Genomic DNA, 15688 nt, shown 5'->3' with positions numbered 1-15688 from the left:
GGAAAGAATAATTAGTTTCCAGTCCTTTGCTGACAACAAGTAGAAAAGAATAACAGCTGATAATTTTTCATAGTTTCATACCTTCTTAGTACGTGTTGGCTTTGTCAATATTACACCCACACTGCTGTTCCAGATCAGTTGATGTACATACAAACTATAATGTCCTTTTTCTTAAAGATCTTCTTTGAGTAATTTGTATGTATGCATATATAATTGCGGTTACTGTTGAATGTGAGAAATGTTAAGTCATACTGAAAATGAGTCACTGTGTTAATCATTTAAACTTTTACACTTTTTATTAAGATTTTATTTACATTAAACAAATGACAATATACTGGATGATATTTAAGCGTTATTCTGAAAGGCAGTCTATTTCCACAGAGCCAAAAGTAACCGTTTCTGTCTCATAGGACTGTTTTGTAGTAGTTACTGTTCGAAGTCTGATCTATACATAGATGATCATACCAACATAACTATTCCAGCTAAGGGAATGACATTTAACGTAAATAGTCACACTGGTATATCCTGCAATGCAAATGCAATTTTATATGAGTATATTGTTTTATGATGATGCTGTTACTCTGCTTCCTTAATTCTGGAATAAGCTATGGTGATGTACAGCTCCTCTTTTTATCGGGATTCTGTGCCATTTCCCTGACACTACCATAATTACAACAGTATGACTTCAACCAGGAGACAATCTTTGAATCTTTCTTCCAATTGCAAACTGCTGTCATCATATCATTACAGAAATTTAAGTCTTGTGTGAGATTCGGGGGGTATAACCGAGACATAATCAAGCTTCTTAAAAGCTATGATGTTCTAGTGTCCTAATTGTAAGTTTTCGTTGGTTATGCAGCTATTCATGCTAATGAAAATCCATTGGCAGTGGTTTTACTTTTCATATCTACCTTAAAGGTGTTCTGATGGGAAAAATCTAGTGGGACGTACTTGTAGTTGAGTCTTGGCCTCGTGTTGGCTCTGAAGGTCCAGGCACGACTGCTTTCTACAAGATCTTTCTTTTCATTGAGTCTTTTATTAAGGTTCAGGTTAGATGGCCGAAAGGACGTACAACTGGGAGAACAAGTCCATGAACTTTTTAAACTTCTTGGTTAAGTTTTCTGCTGTTTTCAGGCAGCAGCTGCTTTCTTAAAACTTGATGCATTGCTTGTAATCGTATGTCAGCCCTGTTGGGGACAAGACTTTTCACAAGAAAGAAGCAAAAATGTACAAACTACCATACATGCTGATACATTCAGTCGTCTGCTTGGGATTTTCTGAAGAAAGAATTGAGTATCTACTAAATAAGAAAGAAAGAAAGGGGTAGCATTTCCTGAAGGAAGAGATGATAGAATATTAAATGGGGCTAAAGTGTGGCTGCTCCATGTACCCGTAAGTGAACATACAACAGGAAGGAGGAGGGAAATAATTTACATATGGGTGGGAAATAGCAATATCTTGTTTGAGTACAGGGACAGGGAAAGTGATCTTTTTTGCAAGAAATTATATTAAGCCTACCTTTTTATTAGGAGAAATTGCAATTCCATTACGATATATGCCAGGACTGTACCTTTTCTTCTCTGGGAAAGGGACCTTCATTTTCTGTATATCTGTAAATATTACGCACGTTTACAAGGTTGCAATGTTAATATTCTTGCAGCTGGAATCTTTCTGTAACTTGATTACTTTTTGTAATACAGCAGAAAAGTTCTCTAGTGGTCCTGGTTACCCCTTCAGAGGCTTTTTTGTGGTCTCCCGTCTTCCCAGTCTCTCCTGTACTGTAGAGGTTGGTACCCGTACTCCAGGGGATGGAAAAACCTGTAATACTTCTTTGAAAGATCTTTAGAGGAAAATTTAGATATAGTCTCACTTCCCTATCACCTTTGTATAGGCTGTCTACCGAAGCAGTGTAATACACCAGCTTCTGTATTAATGATACCTTCAAGAAGGCAATTTTGTCATCTTTCCAGCAAGCTTGGCAGGATCCTGGGAAGGTAAACAAAGAGAAATTGATTTCTGTAGGAAGTCTTGCAGGGATAAACTTGCGACTTCTGCACTCGACAGCTTGTTCTAAAACGGTCATTCCTTGAAATCAAATTGTATTTTAATGCTTTTAAAATTTAAATTTAAAAAACACACATTTTTAAATAAATCTAATTAGTTTACAGTGTACATGTGTTCTGTAATACGCCTCTCAAACAATTTTTGCAAAGAAAATAGGAAGGAAAAAAAAAAAGAAAGGCCTCATTGTAACTAACTATGAGCAGTGTATTCACAAGACTGAAAGAAAAACAGCAACATATACCTTTTTTTTTTTTAGTAGCCCTTCACAACGTGCTCTGTGTTTTTAAACAGTGGAAGCTGTTAAAGTTGGAGGGAAATGCTGGAGTGTTGCTAATTAAAATGTGGGCAACTGGGATGCCAGCTGCAAATAAATTTTCAACAAAATGAGGGTTTGATACTCAGTTTTCTGAGTGCGAGTTGATTTTATTCATTAATGACTTAAGAGTTTAGAATCTTCACATTGCTTTGTATAGGGAATACAAATACTCCTCTTTGATTTACTTTAGCTCATCCAGAGAATATAAAATAGAAGCTCCTACTGGGGAGAGTGTACCAAGCACTGAAATAATAGAGAAAGAAGAATGCTGGGCATTACGATTTACTAGCGAAAAAAAGAAAAAAAAAAAAAAAAAAAGATTGTGCTTTGGTTAAAAAGACTACTTCATGTTCTTTTCCAGGAGACTGTTATTTGTATAACTAGGATTTTATACCCTATAAAATTGTGAAATAGTCCTGTCAGAGACTTACATCAGTGAAGGTAATGTTGAGAATGTCCTTATTGTTGCTTTGTTCCTTTTTGTAGGAAGCATTAGTTTTAAAGTGAGCAGGTTTTTTCTCCACACGGAGAGGGTTGTAGCTAGTAGCTAGTTGCTAACTAAGCACATTTTGGCTATATGTCATTTGAAGAGGTACAAACAGTACCGTGGATTTTTTTTTTTGTTGTTCTCAGATTGTCTTGAGAGTCCCAGTAGCTTTTCCCATTACGCCCATGTTACTTACCCATTGTTCCCATAGCTCTGCCACGTACAGAAAGAATAACCTCAGTGCTTTGCTCTTGTTCTTGCTCCTTAAAAAACAAAACAAAAGTCAGAAAAGGAGGAGATCAGCTTCTTCCATCACTTCAGCTTGACCTTCCACCTGAGGAAGTTGCAGTTTGGTTCTGTTTCTGTTTTTCTTCTTGTTGTTCATTTCGGTTTTATTGTTTGGGGAGGTAGAAAATTGCAGAAGGGTTTGTAAGAACAGGCATAATAGCTGCTGCTGTGGCAGAGTGATGCAGCCTGTAACTGGGTGTCTTTATCTTTCTCACCACATCTTTCAACTGCTGTATTTTCAAGTCAGAGAAAAGCTACTAACCTCAAAAACAAACACATAGGTCTTTGCACTGAAAAGTGACCTCAGATGTATGCAGGAGCCCAGATCTCAGTCAGACATTGCAACTAGAGACACTTTCTGCACTCCTGCGGTTTTCTGGACTTGACCTTTAAAGAGTCAGATGCTTTTCTGGCAACAAATTGAGGCTGAATAATCCATCTCCTCCTCTTGTAAAATGTTAACGTGCATATTTTCAAAACATTTTTAGTGTCGTCAGTCCTAGTGTCCCATAAGCCAGTGTCTCAAATGTAATAGAGCTCTATTGAAAATCCAGTAGAGTGTTGTTTACCAGTATCAGCCAGTATACTGATCTGATCAGTAACTGCACAGGGAAACTGGAAAATTCTGTGCATCCCTAAGTCAAAAAAGGCTGAAACCTCAAGCTCAAGAAAGCCCACAGCAGCTGGTTGCAGTGGCTAATTAGAAAACTCTGCTTACAGGAGAATATGGTGTCAATGTCTTGATTTTTAAAGAGGACTCTATAAAGTTGTTGTCATGCTTTCCTTCCCTTGTGGTACAGTATATTCAGTAATTCCTGTGTTTGACCGTGAACTACCAAAGGGAAAGAATCTGGAGCAGTTTTCAAACAGGACCAAAGAAGATTCATTATACCTAACTAGATTAGATTATTTTTAATAATGTTTGGGTTGCTGCTGTTTATGCATTTTCTTCTGAAAACACAATGTAACGTGGCACTGTCTGCAACTTTGTGCATGTCAGGTATTTTCTCTACCTTGGTTTCATTCCATGTAAAATGTTGATACTGACATACTCTATGATGAGCTTGTTCATTTGAATTCATTTTATTTGAAGCACTGTCAGTCTCATTACATAGGTGACAGTGGATTTTACTTTTGACTCTCTTCAAGCTTACAAAGCAAAGAAGCCATTTTCAAATACAAATTATATTAGAAGATAGAAACCAAAATTGTTCTTGTAGATGGAAATGAGACTTCCAAAATACACGATGCAATGGGGTTCTGATCATAACAAGTGCTTTTCAATGCTAGCATGAAGTATCAACTATAGACTGAGATGTGACGTATTCATGTATTTTTTAAGACCAAAGGGACAGTTTCATACTAAAATTAATTTTAAATGCGTGTCTTAAACCCTCCATACTTCATTGTCCTCAGCATGCGCCCACGTCCATGCAGCAAGTCCCTACATCATTACACTGAGTTAGAACCTGACTGTGATAGTAGATGATTGCTCTGGAAAGACCATTTCCCTGGCAGGAAAAACATAAAGTGTTCATCCTATATCTTAGTAAGTTCTGACTTGAGCCAGGTGTAAATTAAAAGCATTTTTGACGTTGCAGACTGACTAGCGTCAGATCAGTTGACGATGAGATGCAAAGACCTTTTTGGCAATCAAACAGCTGATTTAGTGTATTGCTTACCTGGCAGGTAGCACTTTCACACATCTCATCCTACATTTCATGCAGCAAGGGGCCAGTCTCCTCCTACTCTCCACTCTTTGTATGATTTCTTTAGGTGCATCATACAGAAACCCTTGCTCATGTACCAGGGTGTGGGTAGTGCTGTAGGTTATAGTGGACTTTTAGATGAAGGAGATTTATCCAGCTTCTCCAGTACCTGTATGACTATGTGAACATGCCCAGAGAACTGGACAATGGCTTTGTTGGTGGAGTACCAACAGAGGCAGGTAACCCCCGAGTGCAGCCCGGGCCATGCTGCTTGGTAAAGAATTCAGCTTATGTCATATTACAGTGTCATAATTTTCTATAGGATTAATCCTGACTGTATTTTGGGTTTGTAGTTTTAAAGTATGTCAACTGAGTAGACTTGCTTATATATATTTCAATGCCATTGCAGTTCTACTTCATGTGTTTACAAGTAGGTGCAGTCAACTTGCATTATCCTGCATAGAGAGACCATACCAGTAGAGAAACACAAACCGAATCCATGACAGGGCTGCCAAAGCTTACAATTAAGACCTTTTCAAGGTTAACACAGGCTCATAATGATTTGTCTGTTGGACTTTGAGAAAAGGCAAATGTTTTGACGTACTATTGTTTATAGGAAGGCCAGTGTCCTGGATTTATGTTCCGACTCTAGTTTCTGTGGCCTAACAGTTCTGCTGTAGATGATGGCAACCCAGATGACGTGCTGTGAAGCTGTTGCACTTGATGCTACAGTTTGCTATTGTTGCAAAGGTCTTACTGTTTTGAAGGATTTTTTTTTTTAAATGCAGAGACTGAAGAGTTAAATAATTACACCGAAGTGTACTATTAGTGGATAAAAATTAATTGTGTGGGTTTGTGTGGAGAGATTGTATCTTTTATAACACTAACATACAGTTGGAAAGACAGACAGGTATTTGGTTGCCCAAGCCCATCTTAGGTTTTAAGCAGAAGCAACAGACTTTAAGCAACAGGTTGGGAACAGTTGGTCTGTGTTCAATTTAATGATCCACATCCTTTTCAGGATTTGAAAGAGAAAGCTGGCTGTCCAGAGACCTGAGAGCAGTGGCAAAGGTGGTAATAGTCTTTAGACACTTTGGGACAGATACCAAGAGACAGGCTATTTTCACTCACATAGTGGGAGGGAGTTAGCTGGCAAGAAAACATAGGAAAAAAATAAATTGTGCCTTAAACCTGATCCCTCTTCTTAAAAATATGATTTTTAGTATCCAGTAGAACTGTGAATTTTCACTTCTAGGCTTCTTCTCTGAAGGTCTTCCTTTTGAGGATCAGGTATGAGACATCAGAGACAGAACAACTCCCATATAAAATTATCCCACTGGCAGCCAGGCGTGTGTCCCTTATTGATCAGATGCATCTCTTCTGCCGTGCATTGTGCCGCTTTGGATTCACCCACGCAGTTTGCCTGAAAGCATGTGATGATTATGTGAATTATGTTATCTTCTGGGTCACCTTTGTTGCTTCCAAGGAGCTTGATGGTTTTCTTTTATCGAGGGTGGTATGGGGGGCAGGTGGGGTAATGTGCTGCCAGATGTTGTGGCTGGTGCTCTGTCGTGATGTGGGTTTGTTTGGGGTGCGCTGGTCTTGCTTCTAATGATGAACCTGAGGAAATGCAAGAATATTTTTGGAGGCGATAAAAGTTTCTGCAAAAATGTATGGTCACCTTGTGCAGATTATAATAGTTAGGTACTTTTTAATATGCATTGTGAAATAGGATGACGTGTGGCAACAAGGGGCTTCCACTTGCTTAGAAGGGGGTTTTTTTTTGGACTACCATGACTTTGTGTGTGCTACTCAGGTTTCTGATGAAGAGATACCATCCACGTCCTCTAACTGTGTCTTCACTTGGTGAAGATTGGGTTTATGTTGACGGCGTGGTTGCCTTGAGTGCTGTTTCTGGAGCAATGAGGCAGTGTCCAAGGGCCATTTGAGCATCGTTTGAGCAGGTGGTTGTTATGGTTGTGAATGGAGCCATGTTGGTCTGTGGATTTTTCTGAGTATGGCAATTTGTAGGTTGTTTGATACTTGTCATTATATATCAGAAGCTGATAGCAACAGAGGTGGAGTGAAAATACTGTCTCAGTTTGGATTCCTGTACTGATATTAATTCTCTTTCCAGGTTTGGGCACATCATGCAGGCTCTGTTTCTGGGCTTTTTTACTGGTTACAGCAGAGATACATATCTGAAAAGCTTATTATGCTGAGGACAAAATGCTTAGTTTATGTTCCTAAAAGAAATGTGAGTGCTTAAGGAGAATTTTCCAGACGAAAAGCACTGAGTCATTGAACAATGATTTATTAAATGGAAGAGGTTTTTTGTGTCTTAATGTTCAGCACTGAGAATTATACAGCGTTACATATGCATGTCTTTAAAACATGTTTTGTGTCTGGTAGATTGAATATGAGAAGAAGAAGAAAGAAGATGGAAAACGCGCTCGAGCTGATAAACAACAAGTGTTGGACATGCTTTTTTCGGCCTTTGAAAAACATCAGTATTACAACATTAAAGACCTGGTGGACATAACCAAACAGCCGGTGGTACGTACTAGTGCTCTTGTAATATAGCGATATTCAGTAGTTACTATTGTGTATGTTTTCCATATCCAGAAAATAGTTTAATATATACCATAAACATTTGAAACAGCTCTCTAAATATGTTTTACAACAAACAGAAATCATCGAGGGTTTTTTTAGGACTGTGTAAGATACCAAGCATTGTAGTGAGTATGCTTTTTCTTGACTGAGGTGGTTTAAATAATCTAAATGGTCTCTTTCCTATTTAGGTTTGCTTTAATACTAGAAACAAAATTCTGTAATGCTCTGATGTCTCCCATGCTACTCCCGTCTCACTGAAATAACAGCCTAGTTCTGTTGCTATTGGCAGTAGAGAGCTTGTGTGAGTGGTCAGCCCTTCCTTCAGCTTCTGAACTTTATCTTGGATAGCAACAGGGGTTACTCTTTTTCGGTGGGTCTAGAAAATGGTGTTTCGTGGAATTTGTATTAAATGCAGATAGAATCCCTGTTAGGAGCTCAGGCATCATGTCAACACCCCCAAAATCACTTGATTTCCTTTACAAATAGAATAATTTCTAGACTAAGAGTTTAGGGGTTTAATATTTGGGGTTTATTTTTTTTTTAAACACTGTTCTGATACACAGACAAGAAAAGCATGAAGACGTGTGTTTATGTGATGGTTTTGTTATCCTGCAGTTTGTCTGCCAGCCCCTTCATCTGTGAACGCTAAGTTTCCAGTTCTTTCCCTTCTTCCCCTGTTGAAGTTTTCCTTGAGTAGACCAGGCAGGAGCCAGGGGAGGCAGAGACACGTGAAGTATCTTTGGTGCTTTTGTTGTTTGTCGCTGCTAACTTCGATATCTATCCTCAACCCAGCTGCAGTTTTCAGAAAACTTAAAGGGACTTAATTATGTTTGAGTCTAAATGGAGCAACAATTTTAGAAGTTGTTAGAGCTAAGGCAGAAGAAGGAACAGTGACAGCTGGATTATGCAAAAAATTATTCCTCTGTAAAAAGGGGGGGAAAATGGAGTTGCTCACTAGTTTTGCTCACTTCATGTTTAGTGTTAAGTGGATCTGTATCAGAGGATTTGTATAAGGTACACAATCTGTTTGGTTAAGAAGCTGCACAAAGATGTTACCCAGTTCAAATATATGTACGTTCACAGTGTTCCTGGTACCTTGGAAGAAGTTGGATAAGGTATTCATGATTTCTGTTCCATTCATTTATCTAATGAGTCAACTCCTTTCTGTGTGGCAGAGAAGGTGTGTGGATCGTGAGAGCTGAGAGGGAGGAAGATGTGGAGGGAGTGGCAAGAAAATGTTAAGTTTTTTTTTGTAAGGGGTAGGTATGACAGTCACTATCTCGATCACTTTGTAAGTAGGTGCAGATTTATCCCATCTAGCATGACTTCATCTAGAAATTGTCACCCACAACTCCCACTTAAGCCATGGGAGAACAAAAGTTTTCTTCCTCCTGTGATGTGATTTACTTCTTGAATGTACCTGTCTCTGCATCAGCTCAAAGCAGCCTGCAAAAGCTATGGTTCTGACACAAGTTTTTTCATTAAGCACCATAAATTGGGCAAGATTAATCCAATTTTTGTCTTAGTCACTGTCCTAAGGATAAGATGTATAGGGTAGTTATTAGATTAGATGTATAGAGCAAAATACCTCCTGAATACTTCTCTTACATTTATGATTAATTTCAATGCCTGTCTATATATCTCTGCTGTCATAATATGCTCCTGAATATATTCTGCCCGTAGCCTAGTAGATCTGCTGTGTACTTTCATCTCAGCAAATCTAGCCTTTTCTTTTTTCAACTGTTGTAGTAATACAGATATGTTAAAAAGGAAATGGTAGACCAATTTGACCCAACATCACGTGTTATTTGGGCTATATCTTTGCATCTGTGTTTCTTATTTGAGTCTCTCTACTGATGGCTAAAAGTCCCGTAGGGCTTTTGAGATTAATCAACCCATTAAACCGTCTTCCCCTGAGTGGGCTGTGCGGTCTCAGTTTTGAGCTGTGTGTGAGAGTTAGGGCTTTCACGTTCATTCCCAGCTGGGGTCTTGCAGTAGATATTGGTGCCCATCCAGCTTCCACAGACCCAGATCTCCTGAGAAAATAAATGACCAAAATCCTCTTCCTGGTGCCTTTCTTCGTGCACTGGGTAGCCCGTATGGTGATAAATTCAAAACTACATTTCAGTACGTCATCTACCCCTCATCTAAAGCTATCCCGCTTGGTAGGTGGGCTACCAAGCTAGTAAAGGATTTGGAGCATGTCTCATACGAGGAACGGCTGAGGGATCTGGAGCTGTTTAACCTGGAGAAGAGAAGGCCAAGGGGAAACGTTATCACTTTCTACAACTACCTGAAAGGAGGTTGTAGCAAGGCAGGGGTCAGTCTGTTCTCCCTAGTAACAAGCGATAGAACAAGGGGAAATGGCCTTAAGCTGCACGAGTGGAGGTTCAGGCTGGATATTAGGAAAAATTTCTTTACTGAAAGGGTTGTCAGGCATTGGAACAGGCTGCCCAGGGAGGTTGTGGAGTCACCATCGCTGGAGGTATTTAAGAGACAGGTAGATGTTGTACTTAGGGACGTGTTTTAGTGGTGTTGGTAGAGCTAGGACAAAGGTTGGACTCGATGATCTTGAAGGTCTCTTCCAACCAAAACTGTTCTATGATTCTATGATTCTATCCTAATTTCCCATCTGAGTTCCCATTAAAAACTTCTGTAGGGAGTTGCTAACAGCATCCATTTTCTTTTAAAAATACTATCCCTTGGTTCCTGCTGTTCAGCCAGTGTTCCCTCTGTGTGTGAGCATCCCTGGTGCTGCGCACTTCAACCTCTGGTGTGCAACTTTTGGGTTTTTTTTCTGAAAGTAAAGAATCTGTTCCTAACGCCCACTGTGACTTTATTGTTCGCAGAGCAGCTATACCTGACAAAAAAAAAGTAAAATGCCAACAGGTGAATAGGCTTGCTTTCCCCCTGCTGTACAGAGGTTGGCTGCTAATTAATCTCTGCTGAGTGTTCACTGCTTTATTTTCTGTCATAGCACCTAAGATTGTCTCGGTATGTAATTTCTCCTCTTGAGTTTCTAAATGTTGAAGTTATTTTCAGACATGAGGAAAAAAATGCTGCTGCTGTCTCCTCAGCTCCTGTTAAAATGAAGTTCTAGATGCTTACATCACTGGCTAATAATAATTAAAACACATTTATCTAAGGGAATTAACATCTTTGTTAGTGAATTAACAAATAAATAGAGCTATTTTTCTTACATAATGGTAAGAATGGCTACAGAATATGTTGCATGTTACGCAGGAAATTGCTGCTATCTTTTATTTTACGATAGTGAAACCACAAAGCAAGTCTATTCTGAATGCAAACTACTGTTATATTAGGGAAACCTGGGTTTATTTGTTTTCCTTTTTAATGAAAAATAACAATTTGCAGTAGTAGGCAAATCTGTTGCCACCTACCTGGATGTAAATACTGAGCACTCCCTAGAAATACTGTAGTAATTCTAGATTTGAACTTCGTGGCTGGGAACACAATGTGCTTTTGATATGAGCAATCAAATATTTGTGAAGAATGGAACCAATATGGAACCAGTGGTCTAATATGAACTGTATTTTTTCAAAATGGGGTAGATTGTTTCCATTTTTTTCTTTTGTTTCAGCTTTAAGTAATGGTTATCCTAAATATGGAGGGAGGGGGGGTGTTTTCCCCTCAAAGTTTCGGAAGGGTTTTCAAAGTAAACTCCTCTCTCAGAAATTTTTATCCCATAATTCTATAATTTTTTAAAAAATCATGAGAGAAGGTGTAACAGAGCAGAGGATGCCTTAAATGTACAAACAGATTACCTACAGATTAGCTTCTGTGTTAGAATTATATATATACATATATATATATATATATATACATACATATTGAATCCCTTTCTGAGAGGAAACTGTGGGCCCCTGATTAGCCCTCACTAGATGCTAAAATTCAGTATTTGTCTTTACTGGGGGAAGTGGGGAGTTTCTCTTGATGATATGGTATCAGACTGAGTAGTATGCTTAAGATGTATAGGCCAGCCTGGCACAGCACAGACCCCCGGTGGTGGGTCCTGGTTTTTCTGGAAGAAGAAGTCACCCTGCAGGAAAAATTGTAACGTCCCCTGAACTCATCTCATCAAGCCACTCACTCTCAAGGATGGTACAGTACAGCAGGGTTATCCCTGATTCGTAATTGTCTAAAAGCTCCAAAAGTTCAGCGTAGGCTGTGCATGCAGAGTGGGGGTTTTGGGTTAAGGCTCTCAGCTGCCCTCCCTAAAACCAACTGCTGCTTGTTTCCCCCCACCCCTGCCCCCGCAGTGGATGTGGCAAACAGGAGTATGTTGCAAATCCTCAGTTGCTGCAGTTCACCGTCCCAGCTTGAAGTGCCCTTACCGGTGGCAAAGATGTTACCTCGGTGTTCAGTTCGGATTGGTTTTGTTCCATTTTGTTAAGCTGTTGAATCAAAACTCCTGGAAGTTTTGGCCAGAGAGAAGCAGAACTGCCTGGGGAATCGGGTCTGAAAATGAGTTGAAATGAAAAATGACCTTCGTTTAACTGGGTGGGTGGTTTGGAGGCATGAGCAAGTAGCGAGAGGTGAGAACTGCCTCATGCAAAATGTCACCCAAAGACACTGCCACCAAAAAGCAGCGAGCCACTGGGAGCTGTGGACCCTACAGCCGTAGCAGTTTCATTCTGCCTGAGCCCTGTGGCATCATCACGCCTTGTCACCCGGCTTCCCAGACTAGGTCTGTCAGCCCAGGAGCTGCATATGGATGTACACTGTGGGACTAAGTGCAATTCCCTATTTTTTCCAGTTCTCATCAATCTGTCCGTGCGGTCTAGAGCAGAATTTAAGTGTCTGTCAGTGAGGCTACTGAAAGCTACCTCATGTGCGTGCACAAGGATTGCAAACAAAGCAGTGGGTGTGCAGGTGTACACATCTACACACGCCCGTGTAGAAATCGCTTTTTCACTTGTGCTTTCATCACCTTCTAAAAAATGCACCGCGCAACAGCAGCGTCGTCTTACAAAAACGTCTGCGCCCTAATTGCTGCTGTAGTGAGTGCGTTTGTCTCGGGTACAAATCGTGGCAGCGTCCCTGCAGTAGGTGAGATGAGGGAAGGTGTGCGTGGAGCTCTGTAGCGATCTCCTGCTGCCACCTGCCGGGGTTCGCATCGTGCACCCTCGGGGACTGAAGAGCATCCACACAGCCCAAAATGAGCTCCCTGCTCACGGCTCCTGCCCGCAGATGCTCCGGAGAAACTAGTTTGTATATGCAGTCATCCTTCTTACTTGTTGGACAAACACCCCTCGAGGTTTTGAGGCAGGTTTTGAAGAATAATTTTGCTACAGGAGTCCAAAATCTGGGGAGGTTTTTTTGCTTTGTAAATTTTTGCTGTGTACCTGGAGAGGATAATGATCGGTTTCTTTAAAAGAGACTTCTTTTACTGACTGAGAACATGCTACTTATTTATTTCCCAACTTTTCCATTTAGCAAAAAATGGGATGAGTATAAGGAAGAGACTGGGCAATCCACCTTTCTTTTTTTCTGTGTCATCAACAAATATGTGCTTTTCTGAATGAGTTGGAGTATGTTGATAATTGCACTTAGTGGGACCGTAGATACAGAAAATACAAAGGTTCCAGTAACTCCAGTTCGATATATGCCCTCAAAGAGGATTAAATTGCTCAAACTAAAGCAATTATGAATTTAATGTGAGGATTCTTAAACTGTGGTCTGCAGTTGCCATGGCAATCCACTCAAGTCAGTCCCGATTAATATTTAAACAAACAAGCAGGCAAATGGCTCTTTAAAAAACGAAACAAATTACTGGTGTTTATATTAAAGAGTAAAGGATGATGATACTAGTGAGCTGTCTTGTGTCAAAGGTTATACTTCCAGTATCATAGCTTTGCTTTTTTTTTTAATTTCTCTTCCTAGCCTTAATATTTGAACGTATTAGAAAATTCTCTGACACCTACTCAGGTCTCCTCTAAAAACGAGGCCATAATAAAATGCTTAAAGCTTTGCAAAATGGCGTGAAAAACAGCAGCTCAGGGCTTTGATGGGGTCTGAATAAGACAGGGAGTTTCAAGATAATCCCAGCCCAAGCAAGACGAAAAGCCAAGAGCTTTGGAGAAATGGAGAAATTCCAGCAGGAGGAGGATGTGTGAGAGAACCTCAGCATTACCTTCCCAGAGGCGCTGGGAGCTTCGTTTCGGCAGCCCGTGGAGCATCCATCTAGCCAGTCCCTGCCTCTCCACACCCCGGCTGTCACCACTGGGGCTTGCGTGGTCCCTGCTGCATCCCCGGGGCTTGCCCTGGGCATTACACCCAGCCTGCTTCAATCCCTGTTGGTGCCTGGGGGTTGATGTCTACCACAGAGCCGTTGTGGCACAAATCGGTGCCGGTCAGCCAACGGTGCTGTCCACCGAGTCGTTTTTATGAGGCAGGTCGGTGTGATTTGAGGCAGATCATATGACATCATGTAGGAACTGTGGCAATCGCCCGCCTGTATAATTTGAATTTTTGTTTCCTTTCAGATATACTTGAAAGAAATCCTAAGAGAAATAGGTATCTACAATGTGAAGGGGACCCACAAAAACACATGGGAGCTGAAGCCAGAATACAGACACTACCAAGGAGAAGATAAAAGTGATTAACAACAGTGTTTACGGAGAGAGAATTAGAGTGATTGCACCGAGGGAACTGCGGTGGGTTTACAGACAGGACTGAGCACAGCGCAGTTCTGCAAGGTTCAGGTTCAATTACAGCAGCTGGATACTTTGTAATTTTCTGTAGCTTCATTTTTTTTCCAAGGAATATTTCTTGTACATTTCTATAAGTGTTTTGTGTTTGGAGAGGAAAAAAATATTTATAGAATAAATTTGTATTAGATTTATCTTTATTAGAAATCTTTTGAGTTCTAATCTTACTTATTCTTGATAGCTTTGTGGCTTTTCCAAGCCTTGATGACTTCGAAGGAAGTGTCCTAGAGGAGCCCATAACTTTGTGGCTTTGCAATCCAGTAGAACCCGGTTAATACCCTCACTCCTGCTGGGATCTGTCAAGGCTGGAAAGCTGAAAAGATGCACAACCCTTTGTGCAGTGTTTGGGTGGAACAGACAAGATGCTCCTTTTGGGATCGGGCTTTAGGAAAAACAGCCACAACCGCGGTGCTCATCACGGTCCTTAGACTCCATGGGAACAAAACAGTACAGTTAAAAAAATGCTAAAGCGAAGCTGTTTGTGACACAGATCAGGGAGAAGACAACAATCCCCTGTAGGTGATTACTGAGGAAAAAAAATGAAATGTCTGTCAATTAGGTACATCAAGGAATAGATTTATCTTTTGTGTTTTTTATACTGTCACCTATGTTTTATGTTTGAGAGTATCAATAAAAGGATTATTTTAATTTTTACCACCCAATGTTCTACATTATTCACTAAACACACGTTATGATTTAGATAGCATTGGTATCAAGTTTTTTTCCAAACCATGTTTGTATTGCTGGCTTTGCCACTGGGTTTCCATGTGTTTTGGGGAAGATTGCTTGATGTATCTGTGTCTCTGTTCCCCCATTTTTGAAATGCACATTGTAAGAGTTGTCTTATTCAGCATCCTTTTTGCAGGGGAGCAGGGAGGGAGATGGACAGGGCTATTTAATTATATTCTCGGAGCTTTTATGTTAAAAAAAGAGCGGGAAAAAACCTCATTAGTATACCTGTAAATGAAGCAGAAAGTGAGGTTTTATAACACAACTTTCACATTCCCTCAAGTCCTTCAGATGTGTGCATCACTTCTGCCCATCGTAACAAAATAATCGGTCTGCGTGAAAAGCAAACATTCCACTGTTGGTGCACTTGGAAGCAATGAAAGGTTCTGAGGGGGCCAAATGCCTTCGGCGGTTTGTAAAACAATTCTGACCCCTTATGCATAAGTCACACATTTTAATTGTGCTCGATTCTTTTTTTTTTTTTCTAGACTTGTTTGTGTAAGTATCTCTCTACAGTTATGCTTCCTGCTGGTGCTCAGCTTCCCATGGCATGAAGCGTCCAGTTCCTATGAAGTGGACTATAGGAGCTGGGCTGCTGAGAGATTTTGAAGAGCAGGTCATGTTCCAGGGAGATGTGTGTGTGCTTTCATAAATATTGCCATCGACTCCTGCCTCCTCAGGCTCTACGAGCAGGACCCAGCTTGCTAACAGCTGTGGGAGATACCCGAGGATGCTGAGAGGAGCCCAGGAA

The 15688-nt window shown here is 40.4% G+C and overlaps 1 protein-coding gene across 2 annotated transcripts in view; it reads left to right on the top strand.

The window, feature by feature from the left end:
* GTF2F2 (general transcription factor IIF subunit 2) overlaps window positions 1-14825 on the top strand; it is a 92166-nt gene extending 77341 nt beyond the window's left edge. For both annotated transcript variants that reach the window (XM_086481961.1, XM_086481960.1), the window contains 2 exons: window positions 7277-7420; window positions 13984-14825. In XM_086481961.1, the coding sequence (XP_086338087.1) occupies window positions 7277-7420; window positions 13984-14103 (264 nt within the window). In that variant the 3' untranslated portion in view covers window positions 14104-14825. The remainder of the gene's footprint in view (window positions 1-7276; window positions 7421-13983) is intronic.
* The last annotated feature ends 863 nt before the right edge of the window (window positions 14826-15688 follow it).

This window comes from Leptosomus discolor, chromosome 1 (genome assembly GCF_034619465.1).
Source record: "Leptosomus discolor isolate bLepDis1 chromosome 1, bLepDis1.hap2, whole genome shotgun sequence".
NCBI lineage: Eukaryota > Metazoa > Chordata > Aves > Leptosomiformes > Leptosomidae > Leptosomus > Leptosomus discolor.
Note: the sequence above shows the minus strand (reverse complement) of the source record. Positions and strands in the feature narration are given on the sequence as shown.